This window comes from Scyliorhinus torazame, chromosome 8 (assembly GCF_047496885.1).
Source record: "Scyliorhinus torazame isolate Kashiwa2021f chromosome 8, sScyTor2.1, whole genome shotgun sequence".
NCBI classification, from domain to species: domain Eukaryota; kingdom Metazoa; phylum Chordata; class Chondrichthyes; order Carcharhiniformes; family Scyliorhinidae; genus Scyliorhinus; species Scyliorhinus torazame.
In genome coordinates, this window is record NC_092714.1 from 34,651,581 (window position 1) to 34,669,310 (window position 17,730).

At 45.2% G+C, this 17,730-nt stretch overlaps 1 protein-coding gene across 12 annotated transcripts in view; it reads left to right on the forward strand.

Moving 5' to 3' along the window:
- The window catches only part of itsn1 (intersectin 1 (SH3 domain protein)), a 295,505-nt gene that overhangs the window by 158,404 nt on the left and 119,371 nt on the right, over nt 1–17,730 (forward strand). For 11 of the 12 annotated variants that reach the window (XM_072513357.1, XM_072513350.1, XM_072513346.1 and 8 more), the window contains 2 exons: nt 9,869–9,954; nt 13,034–13,087. In XM_072513357.1, coding sequence (XP_072369458.1) covers nt 9,869–9,954; nt 13,034–13,087 — 140 coding nt within the window. The remainder of the gene's footprint in view (nt 1–9,868; nt 9,955–13,033; nt 13,088–17,730) is intronic. The other variant, XM_072513356.1, reaches the window with a different exon arrangement.

Genomic DNA, 17,730 nt, shown 5'->3' on the forward strand with positions numbered 1-17,730 from the left:
GTGCGAAGGGCAGGAAAGATAAATGAGGTGTTCAAGACCTTCTATGAGGAACTGTATAGGTCTCAACCCCCAGAGGGAGAGGAGGGGATACGGCAGTTCCTGGACCAATTGAGGTTCCCGAAAGTGGAGGAGCAGGAGGTGGTAGGCCTGGGGGCACCGATTGAGGTGGACGAGGTTATTAAGGGACTGGGAAGCATGCAAGCAGGGAAGGCCCCGGGGCCAGACGGGTTCCCGGTGGAATATTACAGAAAATATGTGGACTTGTTGGCCCCGTTGATGGCGAGGACGTTCAATGAGGCCAGGGAAGGGGGGACTCTATCCCCGACAATGTCGGAGGCGACGATATCGCTAATTTTGACGAGGGACAAAGATCCTTTGCAGTGCGGGTCCTATAGACCTATTTCACTATTGAACGTGGACGCCAAATTGCTGGCAAAGGTACTGGCATCGAGGATAGAGGACTGTGTCCCGGGGGTGGTGCACGAAGACCAGACAGGGTTCGTAAAAGGGAGACAACTGAATGTTTACGTGCGACGACTATTAGGGGTGATAATGATGCCCCCAGTGGAGGGGGAGGCAGAGATAGTGGCGGCAATGGACGCAGAGAAGGCATTTGATAGGGTGGAGTGGGAGTATTTATGGGAAGTGTTAAGGAGGTTTGGGTTTGGGAACGGGTTTATTAGCTGGGTTAGACTTCTTTATGGGGCTCCAACGGCAAGCGTAGTTACAGGTCGACATAGATCAGAGTATTTCCGATTATATAGGGGAACAAGGCAGGGATGCCCGCTGTCTCCATTGTTGTTTGCGTTGGCAATTGAACCTCTGGCCATGGCGTTGAGAGACTCCAGGAAATGGAGAGGGGTGATTAGAGGAGGAGAAGAACACCGAGTCTAGTTATACGCAGATGACCTATTGTTATACGTGTCGGACCCAGCAGGGGGGATGATAGAGGTTATGAGAATTTTGAGGAGGTTCGGGGAATTCTCGGGGTATAGGCTAAACATGGGGAAGAGTGAATTATTTGTGATACATCCAGGGGACCAGAGTAGAGAGATAGAAGGCTTGCCTCTAAGGAAAGTGGAAAGAAACTTCCGATACCTGGGGATTCAGATCGCTAGGAGCTGGGGAACCTTGCACAGACTTAATCTGACACGGTTGGTAGAAAAAATGGAGGACTTCAAGAGGTGGGACATGCAGCCTCTGTTGCTGGCAAGCAGGGTGCAGGCAATTAAGATGATGGTCCTCCCGAGGTTCTTATTTGTATTTCAATGTCTCCCTATATTAATCACCAGGACCTTTTTTAATAAAATAGATAGGAGTATCACGAGCTTCGTGTGGGCAGGGAAAGTTCCGAGAGTAAGGAGGGGGTTCCTTCAGCGTAGTAGGGACAGAGGGGGACTGGCACTACCGAACTTGGGGGATTACTATTGGGCCACCAATGTGGCAATGATACGTAGATGGATGATGGAGGGTGAGGGAGCAGCGTGGAAAAGATTGGAGAGAAAGTCCTGTAAAGGGACGAGTTTAGAGGCGCTGGTGATCGCGCCGCTACCGTTCTCACCGAAAAAGTATACCACGAACCCGGTGGTGGCGGCAACACTGAACATATGGGGACAGTGGAGGCGACAGAGAGGGGTGCGGGGAGCCCTGGTGGGGTCCCCAATCAGGAACAACCATAGGTTCGTCCCAGGAAGAATGGATGGAGGATTTCAGAGCTGGTACCAGTTGGGAATTAGGAAGGTGGGAGATTTATTTATAGATGGGACTTTTGCGAGTTTGGGAGCATTGGAGGAAAAGTATAAGTTGCCCCGGGGAAATTTTGAGATATATGCAGGTGAGGGCGTTTACTAGACAACAGGTGAGGGAATTTCCGTTGCTCCCGACACAGGGGATACAGGACAGGGTGCTTTCAGGGGTGTAGGTCGGAGAGGGCAAGGTGTCAGAGATTTACAGAGAGATGAGGGAAGAGGGGGAGGAGTCGGTGGGTGAACTAAAGGGAAAGTGGGAGGAAGAATTAGGGGAGGAGATAGAGGAGGGTATGTGGGCGGATGCCCTAAGCAGGGTAAATTCCTCTTCCTCATGCGCCAGGCTTAGCCTGATTCAAGTTAAGGTGCTACATAGAGCGCACATAACGGGGGCAAGATTGAGCAGGTTCTTTGGAGTGGAGGACAAATGCGGGAGGTGTGGCGGGAGCCCGGCAAACCACGCACATATGTTTTGGCCGTGTCCAGCACTGGAAGGGTATTGGAAGGGAGTGACTGGAGTGATCTCTCAAGTGGTGAAGGCCCGGGTCAAACCAGGCTGGGGATTAGCTCTATTTGGAGTTGCAGAAGAGCCGGGAGTGCAGGAGGCGAAAGAGGCCGATGTCGTGGCCTTTGCGTCCCTAGTAGCCCGGCGCAGGATCCTACTCATGTGGAAGGAGGCGAAACCCCCCGGACTGGAGGCCTGGGTAAATGATATGGTGGGGTTTATTAAACTGGAGCAGATAAAGTTTGCCCTGAGAGGTTCGACTCAAAGGTTCACCAGGTGGTGGCAGCCATTTCTCGACTACCTAGGGGAACGTTAGAGGGGAGATAGATGACCAGCAGCAGCAGCCCAGGGGGAAGGGGGGGGGGTTTAGTTTAGTTTAGGTCAATGGATAATGGGGTTTTGTTGCCTGTGTATTGTTAAAAAATTTCTGCTTTGTTATTGTTTTGTTTGCTTTGTAAGAGGGAAAAATGTTGTTTAGAAAAAAAATTTCAATAAAATATATTTTTTTAAAAAGGGCCCGAGTGTTCACGCACTTGAAAGGACTGAGGGCAGATGTGGCTATGCTCCAGGAGACTCATCTGAAGGTGGCGGACCAAGTTAGGTTAAGGAAAGGATGGGTGGGACAGGTGTTCCATTCAGGGCTGGATGCAAAGAATAGAGGGGTGGCCATACTGGTGGGGAAACGGGTATCATTCGAAGCTAGGAGCATTGTAGCAGATAGTGGAGGCAGATATGTGATGGTGAGTGACAGGCTGGAGGGAACGGAGGTCGTGTTGGTTAACGTATATGCCCCGAATTGGGATGATGTGGGATTCATGAAGCGGATGCTGGGACGTATCCCGGACCTGGAGGTAGGAAATTTGATAATGGGGGGGGACCCAGGGTTAGATAGATCTAGATCTAAGACCGGAAGAAGGCCGGCAGCGGCTAAGGTGCTTAAGGGGTTTATGGACCAAATGGGGGGAGTGGATCCATGGCGATTTGTTAGACCGAAGGCCAGGGAGTTCTCCTTCTTCTCCCATGTGCACAAGGTGTATTCCCGGATAGATTTTTTTGTTTTGGGAAGGTTGTTGATCTCGAGGGTGGAAGAAGCTGAGTATTCAGCCACAGCTATCTCAGATCATGCCCCACATTAGGTGGACCTGGAACTAGGAGAGGAGAGGGAGCAGCATGCACTCTGGCGATTAGATGTGGGATTGTTGGCGGATGAGGGAGTCTGTGGAAGGGTGCGGGGATGTATCGAGAGATACCTGGAGGCCAATGACGACGGGGAGGTCCGAGTGGGAGTGGTATGGGAAGCACTAAAGGCGGTGGTCAGAGGAGAGCTGATCTCCATCAGGGCCCACAAAGGGAAAACAGAGGCCATGGAAAGGGAAAGATTACTGGGAGAGATTTTAAGGGTGGATAAAGAATATGCGGAAGCTCCGGAGGAGGGACTATACAGGGAGAGACGACGACTCCAGACGGAGTTCGACCTGCTGACCACTAGGAGGGCGGAGGTGCTGTGGAGGAAGGCACAGGGGATGAGATGTGAATATGGGGAAAAGGCTAGCCGCCTGTTGGCCCATCAGCTGCGAAAGAGGACAGCGGCGAGGGAGATGGGGGGAATTAGAGACGAAAAGGGAGCTACGGTGCGGAGAGCAGGGAAGATAAATTTAAGACCTTTTACGAAAGACTTTATAGGTCCCATCCCCCGGAGGGAAAAGAGGAGATGCGGCAGTTTTTGGACCAATTAAGGTTCCCGACGGTGGAGGAGCAGGAGGTGGAAGGCCTGGGGGCACCAATTGGGGTGGGCGAGGTTACCAAGGGGCTGGGGAACATGCAGGCAGGGAAGGCCCCGGGACCGGATGGGTTCCCGGTGGAATTTTATAGAAAATATGTGGACTTGCTGGCCCCGCTGTTGGTGAGGACTTTTAACGAGGCCAGGGAAGGGGGGACTCTACCCCCGACAATGTCGGAGGCGACAATATCGCTAATTTTGAAGCGGGATAAAGATCCGCTGCAGTGCGGGTCCTATAGGCCTATTTCACGACTAAATGTAGATGCCAAATTGCTAGCAAAGGTGCTGGCAACGAGGATAGAGGACTGTGTCCCGGGGGTGGTGCACGAAGACCAGACAGGATTCGTAAAGGGGAGACAACTAAATGTTAACGTGCGACGGTTATTAGGGGTGATAATGATGCCCCCAGCAGAGGGGGAGGCAGAGATAGTGGCGGCAATGGATGCAGAGAAGGCATTTGATAGGGTGGAGTGGGAGTATCTATGGGAGGTGCTGAGGAGGTTCGGGTTCGGGGCTGGGTTTGTTAGCTGGGTCAAACTCCTCTATGGGGCCCCTACGGCAAGTGTGGTCACGGGTCGGCAAAGATCGGAGTATTTCCGACTATACAGGGGAACAAGACTGGGATGCCCGTTGTCCCCATTACTGTTCGCGTTGGCAATTGAACCACTGGCCATAGCGCTGAGCGACTCCAGAAAATGGAGAGGGGTGATTAGAGAGGGAGTGGGACACCGAGTGTCACTCTACGCAGATGACCTACTGCTGTATGTGACGGACCCAGTGGGGGGGATGACAGAGGTCATGCAGACATTGAGGGAATTCGGAGATTTCTCGGGATATAGGCTTAACATGGGAAAGAGTGAACTTTTTCTGATACACCCTGGGGACCAGAGTAGAGGGATAGATGGCCTGCCTTTAAGGAGAGTGGAAAGAAACTTCCGATACCTGGGGATTCAGATAGCCAGGAGCTGGGGAACCTTGCACAGACTTAATCTGACACGATTGGTGGAACAAATGGAAGAGGATTTCAAGAGGTGGGACATGCAGCCTCTATCGCTGGCGGGCAGAGTGCAGGCAATTAAGATGATGGTCCTCCCGAGGTTCCTATTTGTATTCCAATGTCTCCCTATACTGATCACTAAGGCCTTCGTTAAAAAAATAGACAGGAGCATCACTAGCTTCGTGTGGGCAGGGAAAGTTCCGAGGGTAAGGAGGGGGTTCTTACAACGTAGTAGAGACAGAGGGGGACTGGCGCTGCCGAATTTGGGCGACTACTACTGGGCCGCCAATGTGGCGATGATCCGTAAATGGATGATAGAAGGAGAGGGAGCGGCGTGGAAAAGATTAGAGAGGAAGTCCTGTAAAGGGACGGGTCTAGAGGCGCTGGTGACGGCGCCACTACCGTTCTCACCAAAAGAATTTACCACGAACCCAGTGGTGGCGGCAACATTAAATATCTGGGGGCAATGGAGGCGACAGAGAGGTATGCTGGGTGCCTTGGTGGGGTCCCCAATTAGGAACAACCATAGATTTGCCCCAGGGAGAATGGATGGAGGATTCCAGAGCTGGCACCAGTTGGGAATTAGGAGGGTGGGAGATTTATTTATAGACTGGACGTTTGCGAGCTTGGGAGCGTTGGAGGAAAAGTATAAGCTGTCCCGGGGAAATTTCTTTAGGAATATGCAGGTGAGGGCGTTCACAAGACAACAGGTGAGGGAATTTCCATTGCTCCCGACACACGGGATCCAGGATAGAATGCTCTCGGGGGTGTGGGTCGGGGAGGGCAAGGTGTCAGAGATATACCGAGAGATGAGAGAAGAGGGGGAGGAGCTGGTGGGCGAACTGAAAGGAAAACGGGAAGAAGAGCTCGGGGAGGAGTTAGAGGAGGGTCTGTGGGCGGATGCCCTAAGCAGGGTAAATTCCTCTTCCTCGTGTGCCAGGCTCAGCCTGATTCAATTTAAGGTGCTGCTTAGAGCATACCTAACGGGAGCAAGGTTGAGCAGGTTCTTCAGAGTGGAGGACAAGTGTGGGAGGTGCGGCGGAAGCCTGGCAAACCACACGCATATGTTCTGGCTGTGCCCGGCACTGGAGGGGTATTGGAGGGGAGTGACGGGAGTGATCTCGAAAGTGGTGAAGGTCCGGGTCAAACCAGCCTATGGGATAGCTTTATTTGGAGTTGCGGATGAGCCGGGAGTGCAGGAGGCGAAAGAGGCCGATGTCGTGGCCTTTGTGTCCCTAGTAGCCCGGCGTAGGATTTTACTCATGTGGAAGGAAGCGAAACCCCCCGGACTGGAGGCCTGGATAAACAATATGGCGGGGTTCATTAAACTGGAGCAGATTAAGTTTGCGCTGAGAGGATCGGCTCAAGGGTTCACCAGACGGTGGCAACCGTTCTTCGACTACCTAGCGGAACGTTAGAGGGAAGATAGATGACCAGCAGCAGCAACCCAAGGGGGGGGGGGGGGGGAAGTTTCATTTTATGTTATTTGGTTAGTTTACCATGTTAATTAGTTACTCTTCTTATTAGATTGTAGTTATCATGTTACTTGTACTGTTAACCTTTCTTTTTTGATGTGTAAGGGGAAAAATTGTGAATGAAAAATTTCAATAAAATATATTTATATTTTAAAAAAACTTTGGAAATGGCCCACCAGGTCAGGGAAATGAATGGTCTTTCGAATTGGTTCTGAGCCTGCGGGATTCAAAAGGTGGTACAAGTCGATAGTCAGGAGTGCCTAGCTGGTAGCGATCGCTGGAGTAAAACTTACGGTTTCTTGTAGAAGGGTCTCGAAGGTTGCGAGCAGGAAAAGAAGGGTCGAGTTGAACTTGGCCCCTATTCTTATAGTCCCCAGGGGCTTCCCGCCTCTCGGGGCGGACCTTGTACCTGGTTCCAAGTGATTGGACTTGGTCCCAATCACTTGGTTCGATATGCTCCAATACTGGAGCGATTCCTTGATCGGGGGGTGGTCGTTTACCTTTCTTCGTGTCAGCCGCTGCTGGCGCCGAAAGGTCTGGGTTGGCTTTGAGTTGCTAATTTGTAGCAATTGTTTCTGGGGATGGCTGATTAGAATGCAGGTGGCTGGGTTATTGTGATGTTGATGGCTGCAGGTATCGGTCTGGACTGACTTCCCCAGAGGCGAATACACTGTTTTACCTGCAGCTGTCCGTTTGAGTCCTGTTGGCTGATTTTCCCATCAGCCTCTTCCGTTCGCCATTTTAGATCGGGATTTGACCATTCTAATCGGGAGTCAGACATTTTACATGGCTACACTATTAAATAATATGCTTGGATATCCTAGACAGCTGACTTCAATCCAGTGTGTAAAACCATGGCATAGCGATCAGGGAGGTGCCCACCTCAATCACTAGCCTATATTAGCTGATGGGGCAATAAATTATAGTTGGCCTCTTTACTCCCAGACCACCGATTTAAATATAGTTTCCACTACCTGACCTTTGTGCTCGTTGGTAAGTGCATGTGTTGTCATTGTTTTAGTGCTGGATTGAACTCTGTTGTGAAGGAACTAGGTGAACCCTGCCAAATATTTCCCAGTGTCTGGCACTGTACTAGAAGATTGGAATATTGCATATGTTTTTCCTGCATTCAAATAAAGAATGAAGCTTAACTTGAAAAGTGTAGGCAACTTATCTGAACGAATGTAGCGCAAAACATGCATTGATGTCATTACGCAAGACACTCTGGATCACTAAAGACCACAGTGTCCGTAAACAGTGATGAGACTGGATTTGGAAGCAATTTGGCTTATTTCTCTAATTTGCTGGGATGTCTTGAGGGGAATGATAAATTGGTAGATGCAGGACATCCAGTGTATTAAAAAATTCATTTTCTCTTCCGTTAAAAAATTCTTGGATTTGCATAAGACGTCCAAGGTACTATCTCTAAAATTTGTTGTTTGTTACAAATCTGGTTAGACTGTAGGAAGCAGAGCTGTCATCAATGTAAAAAGCTATGTGGGTACTGAGCAGTTCTATCCACAATCCTGATCAAGGCCCCAATGACAGAGTGGTTGTAAATGGCATGGAAAAGATCCATAGTATATAAAATTTTCCAATGTCAAACTAAGTGACAGATGCAAGAAAATAAGCATTCACAAAACTGCATCAATTAAACAATAATCAACTGGACTTTGAAGTGAAATAAATTACAGTTTTTCACAATAGTAACTAATGGGTTTAAGGAAAGTATATTTTCACCAAGACTTTCCATTACAGGTCGGACAGTATTGACATTTTAGGACAGATGGTTTATTAAGTTAGAATACTAAAAGAAAAAATGGATATTTGGGTATATTTGTGCAAAACCGGTCAGAAAATCAGTTATAACTAAGGGGAGAGGTGGGTGGATACTGGAACCTGTGGAACTAAGCTGAAGGACTGCAGGTTCAGTAGTATATTGCAGAACTAGTGAAGTTCACTGTAAGCCAGTAACATTTTTAGCTAAAGCAATTGTTAGTCGGATCAAGAAACTATTTGACTTGACCCAGAGTAGTGAACGTGGAATTGTAAGCTGTGTCCAAGAGAAATACAGCCTATGGGTTTAGGATTTTTGCTTTGCGCTCTCGCCCGATTTATCACTTCTTCAGGAAATTCAGCATTTGATTAGGTGATGGGTATTTAATACTTCTGAATTTTAAAAAAGCACTTCATAGAGCACTTGTTAATTATAATTGGATTGAATGCTTGGCTAGAGCTTGAAGAGAGAATACTGCTAGGATTGTATGGTCCTCAGAATGTGGGCTAGTTCATAAACAAATTACCCCCTTACTGTTGCAGCCAAAAGGCCATTTACTTTCCAAAGAAAATGCACTACCAGGAGTTCTATGAAAGCAGCATATTGATGCAGTTGGCTTGATACTTGTGACACAGTTGAAAGTAAATATCAAATTTCAAAGTATTTTCAACTCTCTGAAAGCAATTTTCAAGCAGTCTATTTTGTAAATTAGTATCCTGTTATGTTCACAACTGGATTGTTTTCCTCATAAGACAATCCATTCAAAAGAACACCAGGAACAGATTTGGCATGATTTGAAATTCTGGACTTGGAAGAAAATAAAGCTTTTGATTGAGAAAGTGCAACAACATGTTGTAATTCAGTAAAAACGGCACAGAACAAATTGGACATTATAAACACTGATTTGTTGTTAAACTTTGGGTATCTGTCGCCGTGGGATGGTGTACACTGGTATCTGTGATCTTTGCAAACAACAGCGAACTGTCCTGGGTCAGGAACAGGTGCTGAATGAGGATTTGGCACTTCATTTGCAGGAGGGGAAATCTCAGGGGTACAGATGGTTTCAATAGCAGAAGCTCGGGAGCAGATTGTCAGTCTCTCGTGACAAGATCAGTATGGGGTACAGATGCCTAAATAAGGAGCAAGACACATGTAGCAGAGGCCATCTTTGAAAAGAGGTGTATATAATGAAAAAAATGCGGAGAATTTGGGTTTGAAGATTTTTAATCAAAATGACCATTTTGGTACGCTTCAGGAACTCGTGCTTTAAAACTAACTTAGAAAGATTTTTTGAAGAATCAGTTACCAAAGTGACAATGCATGCTGCTGGTCCTGAGAGCAAAAATGAGCTGATGCCCCTAGCCACCTCCACGCTGTTCCTTAAATTGCCAACCAAAAGCTGAATTGCTTGATTACTGGTGATTAATCACCATTAGGGAGGTTTGTTTTCCATTGGAAGTTGTAGCTTTTGAGTGAATTCTAATTATTTGAGAGCACTGCAGCTTCAGAACACTGTAAAACAAACAACATAATTCGGGATGTGAGAACGTGCAAACAATATAATCTAACCTTTTGTTCTCCTTTTGAAGTGTGGATTCTGCTTCTTCCGAAAGCCCACCCAGCCTGAAGAGAATGGCCACCCCACCATCAAAGCTGCCTGCAGTACACGGAGATGGTAAGTACACGCTGCCGAGCTTCAATCCATCGGGAAGAGTGAAGTCTATTTCCATTTGCAACCCACTGAGTGGTGACCCATTTAATGCACGAGACTCGTTCGACCCCAGTAGTTGCCTCATTTGAATTTTTTTTCTTGCAACTCTCAGCTAGCCTGTGATACCGGACATATTTGCATTACATAGAAGTTTTAAATTGTTTGATGTTTTAGTGACATATCAACAAAAATGTCACGGCTTTTACTAGGAAAGAAAACACATTGTAGATAGCACAATTGCTTCACAGCTCCAGGGTCTCAGGTTTGATTCTGGCTTGGGTCACTGTCTGTGCGGAGTCTGCACATCCTCCCCGTGTGTGCGTGGGCTTCCTCCGGGTGCTCCGGTTTCCTCCCACAGTCCAAAGATGTGCAGGTTAGGTGGATTGGCCATGATAAATTGCCCTTAGTGTCCAAAATCGCCCTTAGTGTTGGGTGGGGTTACTGGGTTATGGGGATAGGGTGGAGGTGTTGACCTTGGGTAGGGTGCTCTTTCCAAGAGCCGGTGCAGACTCGATGGGCCGAATGGCCTCCTTCTGCACTGTAAATTCTATGATCTATGATCATATGATTTACTGTATATTCGACCATCAATATAAACCAGTATTAAAACATACTCTTCATTTTAAAGTAGCTTTGTAAGGTATAAACAAAGCAAAATCTAAACATTATCAGGTGACTCATTAATACATAAAACACAAGCATGCAGGTACCCAATTATTATTTTCCCATATTTGTCAAAATAAAATACAAAATCATTATATAATGTATACGTTGCAAATATTTATTGTTGTCATGTAGTTTAATTCTCCTGCCAATAGGGGGATGGAGTTGATTTTAAAAGCAGCTCAATTTGAGTGAATTTCGTTAGCAGGGAAAATTAAGAACTTGTAGTTCTTCATTAATGTGTTCCAATTGGCAGATGGAGACTGATTACCAGCAATGCAAATTCAGCTCCATTGGTTTGGTGTATCAAAAAGTTGCTGCTTAAATTAGGCTGAAGTGCTGCTGATGTGAACATTTTTAATTTCATGCAAGTGCGGCAATAACAATACTGCATTTGTTAGTGACTGGAACCAGGGCCATGGCTTTACCTCCATCTATAAGACGACCAATCGTATAAAATAGTGTCCAAAATAATGTTAATTTGTAGAAAGCCGATGAGTTTCAATTTTGAATCAAGGATAAAACTTGGAAATTAGTTAGTATTTATGTGTTTTTTTTTAATTTAATCCGCCTTCACTCTGGAACGGGTAGTCTCAGAAACATTCAAAATGTTCAGCTTTGTAGACTCCACTTCCCCAATTTTCATAGTTGTTTCTTTTTCATTTGCTTCCCTTCTTTCTGCCTTCATTGCAAGCTGTTCTAACTTGCTGTAAGGTCCACTCCTGATAATTCAAAGTCCTATTTTGCACTAAATAATTCAAATTGAGCAACGTAAATAGTTCAATGGAAATCAAAGTGACTCCGAGGGGCCGGTTAAATTCTCGTGTGTCAGTCCACAGATTTGAACATTCTGCAGTTCCAACCAAGTGCCAATTTTGGCATTATCTACTCTACATTTGTTTATTGTCCATCAGTTACTTATTTAGTTTTGCCACCTGTAATACTAAATGACAATCATCAGATGGATTTAATCAGATATAATACATCCATTTAGGACTTCTATTTATTGTATATTTAGCTCAAATGAGTATATATACTACTTAGAGATTACTTGTTCACTTTTGTGTATTAATTAACTTCAGAAGCCTTTTATTTTGTGGTTGAATATTAAAACATAAATTACGCAAGTAGAGAGTTTTGTTTTTATTCCCTGGATTCTGTTAACCGAGTCCTGCCATTGCAATCGCTACGGCATGACCTTTTTCAAATTCTTCCCTCCAATTGGTCTAGTCCAGTGGCCACTCGGGTGTCGCAGAAATTGTTTTGGTGACTTTCCTCCTATGTACCAGTATGACACAGCTTACGTTTCCCAGTGCTGTTGTAAAAGCTGCCTCTGGCTCTTTCCCATTATGCTGCACTCAGTCACTGCCCTGATTTCTCCGCACTGCTGAACAGTATTCCAAGGCACTGTTGATAATTGCCAAGGAACCATTAATAGGACCTGAAGTGTAAACTTGAAATTGGGTGATTCAACCAATTGGAGAAAAAAATAATGTCCAGAATCCAAAATCAAAATGGTGGTCCTGACTGGAACAGGAAACTTAATTTTCCAAATAAACCAAGTTCTGAAATTCTTAGATGGTAAAGCTCCCTGAAGAGTCAATCAACTTTGACTATAGCCTATTCTTTCTGGGTAAATGGATATAGTCCAATGAGGAAAGAGTGTGCTATCCATGTAGGGGAAACGCACTCCTTCTGTGTGGATTCTGCTGTCACTTGGATTTCACAGTTTTGGATCACCCGTCTGCACAGAGCAAAAATGATACTATAAACTCAGATTTATGCCAGCCAGGCTTCTACCCAGGTGCATATGATAACAATGCATTATACTCTGAATCACTGTCTGTTATCTTCTGAAGATTTTCAAAATTGTCATTCAAAATCCAAATATTAAAAATTCCTTTACAACGCCCAAGAAAATGGATGAGGTGAGGTCCTCAAAATTCTGGATATAATGTGAAATTAGAAACATGATCCTTATTAGAAACGTGAAGACTGAAGAAGAGCTATCCAATTTGATTTACAAACAAGAGTCCTGAGTTGTAAATGGAAGCATCATGGGACGTGATCCCCCAAAAATTTTTAATAAGTTGTGGGATCCCATGGAATTTGTCTTTCTTGGTTTCTTAATTAGTGGCTGAGAGAATTATGCAACAGCCCCAAGTATCAACCCACAATGTGTTGATTGTGATTCATTTCCAATCAGGCTACTGCATTGTTGCTCTTTTTTGTTGTTGTGTATTGTTAGCTATAACATTGTATCGCTGTCGCTACATTATCATTACTATTTTTGCTCATTTCTGTGCATCACTTTGACTCTTGTCACTTTACTTTATCATGCTGTACTGTTCTTTTCTTTGTTTTCTGATGTCTGCCGTAGAACCTTGCAGGGAAGAGGCTGCTCCGCCTCGACCTCCCTTTCTCCCAAGGAAAGGTACAGTAACTATCTCACTGACGCTTCTAATGAACCAGCCATGCTTTTGTAGCTCACTTGGAATCTATGTTTTCTGATTAAAATGTTCTCAGTCCAGAAGCATTATTGATGAATGTTGCTTTGCATGGAAGGAAGTGCACCGAATGCCTTTTAAAATACATGTAAATGTAACTATAGCTGCGTATTTTGTTAGTTTATATGCTGGGTATTTTAAATATATACATGTAGAATACTAGAGATGTGGCAAATTGTAGGGAAATAATATTTGGTTATGGAAGAATCTTATCATCAGAACTGTACTTCAATTAATCTATGATAGATAATTGAGATTGGCATCTTTTTACTGCTTTCACCTGGTAAATACTTCTTGTACAATGAGTGCTAATCTAATATAAAAGCAAAACCTGCCGATGCTGGAAATCAAAAATAAAAAAAAGAAATGCTGGAAATCTCAGAAGGTTTGGCAACATCTGTGGAGACAGAAGCAGAATTAATAATCGTTAATAGTGTCACAAGTAGGCTTACATTAACACTGCAATGAAGTTACTGTGGAAATGTTTCAAGTCCGTAAGACTTTTCTTAAGATCGCTGAAGAAATGCCAGTTAGTGTATTTAATCCAATGGTGTGAGGGGAGCTACATAACGCAAGAAGAATCGGCAGCACGGTGGCGCAGTGGTTAGCACTGCTGCCTCACAAAGAACAAAGAAAAGTACAGCACTGGAACAGGCCCTTCGGCCCTCCAAGCCTGTGCCGACCATGCTGCCTGTCTAAACTACAATCTTCTACACTTCCTCTATTCCCATCCTATTCATGTATTTGTCAAGATGCCCCTTCAATGTCACTATCGTCCCTGCTTCCACTACCTCCTCCGGCTGCGAGTTCCAGGCACCCACTACCCTCTGTGTAAAAAAAACTTGCCTCGCACATCTACTCTAAACCTTGCCCTTCGCACCTTAAACCTATGCCCCCTAGTAACTGACCCCTCTACCCTGGGAAAAAGCCTCTGACTATCCACTCTGTCGATGCCCCTCATAATTTTGTAGACCTCTATCAGGTCGCCCCTCAACCTCCGTCGTTCCAGTGAGAACAAACTGGGTTTACTCAACCGCTCATAGCTAATTCCCTCCATACCAGGCAACATCCTGGTAAATATCTTCTGCACCCTTTCTGAAGCCTCCACATCCTTCTGGTAGTGTGGCGACCAGAAATGAACAGTATGCTCCAAGTGTGGCCTAACTAAGGTTTGATACAGCTGCAACATGACTTGCCAATTCTTATACTCAATGCCCCGGCCAATGAAGGCAAGCATGCCATATGCCTCTTCTTGACTACCTTGTCCACCTGTGTTGCCCCTTTCAGTGACCTGTGGACCTGTACACCAAGATCTCTCTGTCAATGCTCTTGAGGGTTCTACCATTCACTGTATATTCCCTACCTGCATTAGACCTTCCAAAATGCATTACCTCACATTTGTCCCGATTAAACTCCATCTGCCATCTCTCCGCGCAAGTCTCCAAACGATCTAAATCCTGCTGTATCCTCTGACAGTCCTCATCGCTATCTGCAATTCCACCAACCTCACGGCCCCAAGGTCCCAGGTTTGATCCTGGCTCTGGGTCACTGTCCGTGTGGGGTTTGCGTGGGTTTCACCCCTGCAACCCAAAGATGTTCAGGGTAGGTGGCTTGGCCACGCTAAATTGCCCCTTAACTGGAAAAAAAAATGAATTGGGGATTCTAAATTTATTTTGAGAAAAGTAACACGAAGAATCTCCAATCTTTTTCAGTGCCTGCCTAATTCTCTGATTGGAACACTCATCAGCTTTCTAATAATAATCTAATAGTAATAATCTTTATTAGTGTCAGCGGTAGGCTTACATTAACACTGCAATGAAGTTACTGTGAAAATCTTCTAGTCGCCACATTCTGGTGCCTGTTCGGGTACATGGAGGGAGAGTTCAGAATGTCCAATTCACCTCACAAGCACGTCTTTCGGGACTTGTGGGAGAAAACAGGAGCACCCGGAGGAAACTCACGCAGACACGGGGAAAACATGCAGACTCCGCACAGACAGTGACCCAAGCTGGGAATTGAACCCAGGACCCTGGCGCTGTGATATCTGTAGTGCTGTGTAAACTGAAGATTCAGGGTAGCTTGAACAAGCATCTGGCACGTCACAAAAAATAAAGTAAAACAAGCGACTGAGAATACAACCAAATCAAATTTCTTCTTGTCGTATATGGACTGCATTAAGGAACGTTGCATGTTTAACTAGTTCAGAATGCTTGGGCTCCAATTGGCAGCAGACAGCTCATGGCAAAATATGGTTGCATTAACAGCGTGGGTAATTTCTGGACTAATTGGAGAACCTAATTTCAATTTGAGAATTTTAATTAATTTAAGAAAAATCTTGAATAAAAACCGGTCAGTATAAACTCGCATGTAGCCGTTGGTTGGTTTTAAAGTACCAGATTTTTCAAAATCTGGTTCATATGTGACTGCACATATGAGGGAGACATGTTATCTTTGAAGTGATCTAGCAATTCACTGAATTGTCATGGTCAGGCAATAAATGCCAACCTCATCAACAATGCTCACATCGCAGGATCTTTTTTTTTTAAATAAATAAATAAGCAGTTAACATGTAAAGCAAGAACTTGTACACTCTGCATCCCAAACAGAATCATTACCTAAGTGGATTAGAATCTTTTTGTTTGTATTCACTTTCCATACATCAGACCTCCACTTGCCAGCTGATTGTCCCACTACTTTACTGGTCTCTCCACCATGTTCTTTATCTTCCTCACTATTTTCTCCAGGAGGAAAACCTCCCCTAGTACACAAAAGGTATGCTGCGGCCTTTATTGCACGTGGTTAAAAATTCAAAAGAAACTATGCTGTGGGCCGCATTTGCCCAGAAGTGCCCAAAGTCACCATATTGGGATCTTAAATCCAGGATCCTCCGTGTGGGATTGCAATCGTTGTCCAAGAGGTCACCATGGGAGCATATAGTCTGCCAATGCTCACTGTTCTTTTTTTAAAAAAATAAGATTAGTGGAGAAAAATACAATACTCATATATTTTTTCAAAAGAAGCCCTGATGATGAGTGTTTGAAAATTCTTATTTTTGCTATGTAGAATTCGACCTTCAGTCATACATGTAGATTAAATGGATCCGTCGAGGTCCGTAAAAAAAGTTGTTTATGTAGAACAGCTTTTGATTTAATGTCACTAAATACTAACTGAAATTTTGTTAATTGAAGTTTTAGTCTCCATTTCATCGAGTTGCTTGTCAATAAAAACAGTTCAAAGGAACTGTACAACTGGCTCTACAGGTTAATGTTTTACACATAGACCTTCAGGGTTTGGTGTTTTCAGCATTGACCATTTTCATTATATACAAATTAACTATTTGTTTTCACGTTTTTGTCACTGACTTTTATTTTGTGCAAGGACAGCATGGTGGCACAGTGGTTAACCGTTGCCTCACAGCACCAGGGACCTGGGTTTGATTCCAGCTTGCGTGTCTGTGTGGAGTTTGCAGATTCTCTTTGTGTCTCCATGGGTTTCCTCCCACAGTCCAAAGATGTGCAGGTTGGGTGGATTGGTCATGATCAATGCGGAGGATTACAGTAATTGGGTAGGGAGTGGGCCTTTGTCGAGTGCTCTTTCTGAGGGTGGGTGTAGATTCGATGGGCCTCCTGAAATGTAGAGTTTCTATGGGTTCTACGTTTCTCCTTCTTTTCCAAAGTGCTGTCCAGTTGATGGCAGGGAACATGCATTTGATTTAGAAATAGAGATTGGCTTATGTGAATTATATATTATCCAACTTGTGTTTGACTTCATTTGAGTATGAAGAAAATGGTCAATGCTTGAAACACCAAAGCCTCAAGGCCCACATATAGAACATCAGCCTGTAGAGGTAGCTGTGCAATTCCATCAATTTTTTTTTTTTTTTTAATTTAAAATATATTTATTAAAGTTTTTCAACAAAACCATTTTTTTTCCCTTACAAATAATAAACCCCCGCCCCCCGTAACAAAATAACACAAAATCCCCCTGAGCAAGGTATATACATGGTAAGATGATATATTTACATAGCTTTATACACTGGCTCTCACCCATTCATGCCAGTTTCCCCCACCCTCCCATGTTATCCCCCGCTCCTCCGTCCCCTCAAGCAATCACTCGTTTCCCCCCCTCCCCACGGTTGCTGCTGCTGCTGACTGATCTTCCTCTAACGCTCCGCGAGGTAGTCTAGGAACGGTTGCCACCGCCTGTAGAACCCCTGCGCAGACCCCCTTAAGGCAAACTTAACCCTCTCCAACTTTATGAACCCAGCCATGTCGTTTGTCCAGGCCTCCACGCTAGGTGGCTTCGCCTCCTTCCACATTAACAAGATCCTTCGCCGGGCTACCAGGGACGCAAAGGCCAGAATGCTGGCCTCTTTCGCCTCCTGCACTCCCGGCTCGTCCACTACTCCAAATATTGCTAGCCCCCAGCTTGGCTTGACCCGGACTTTCACCACCTGAGATATTGCTCCCGCCACTCCTCTCCAGAACCCCTCCAGTGCCGGACATGTCCAGAACATGTGGACATGGTTCGCTGGGCTCCCTGAACATCATCCGCATCTGTCCTCTACGCC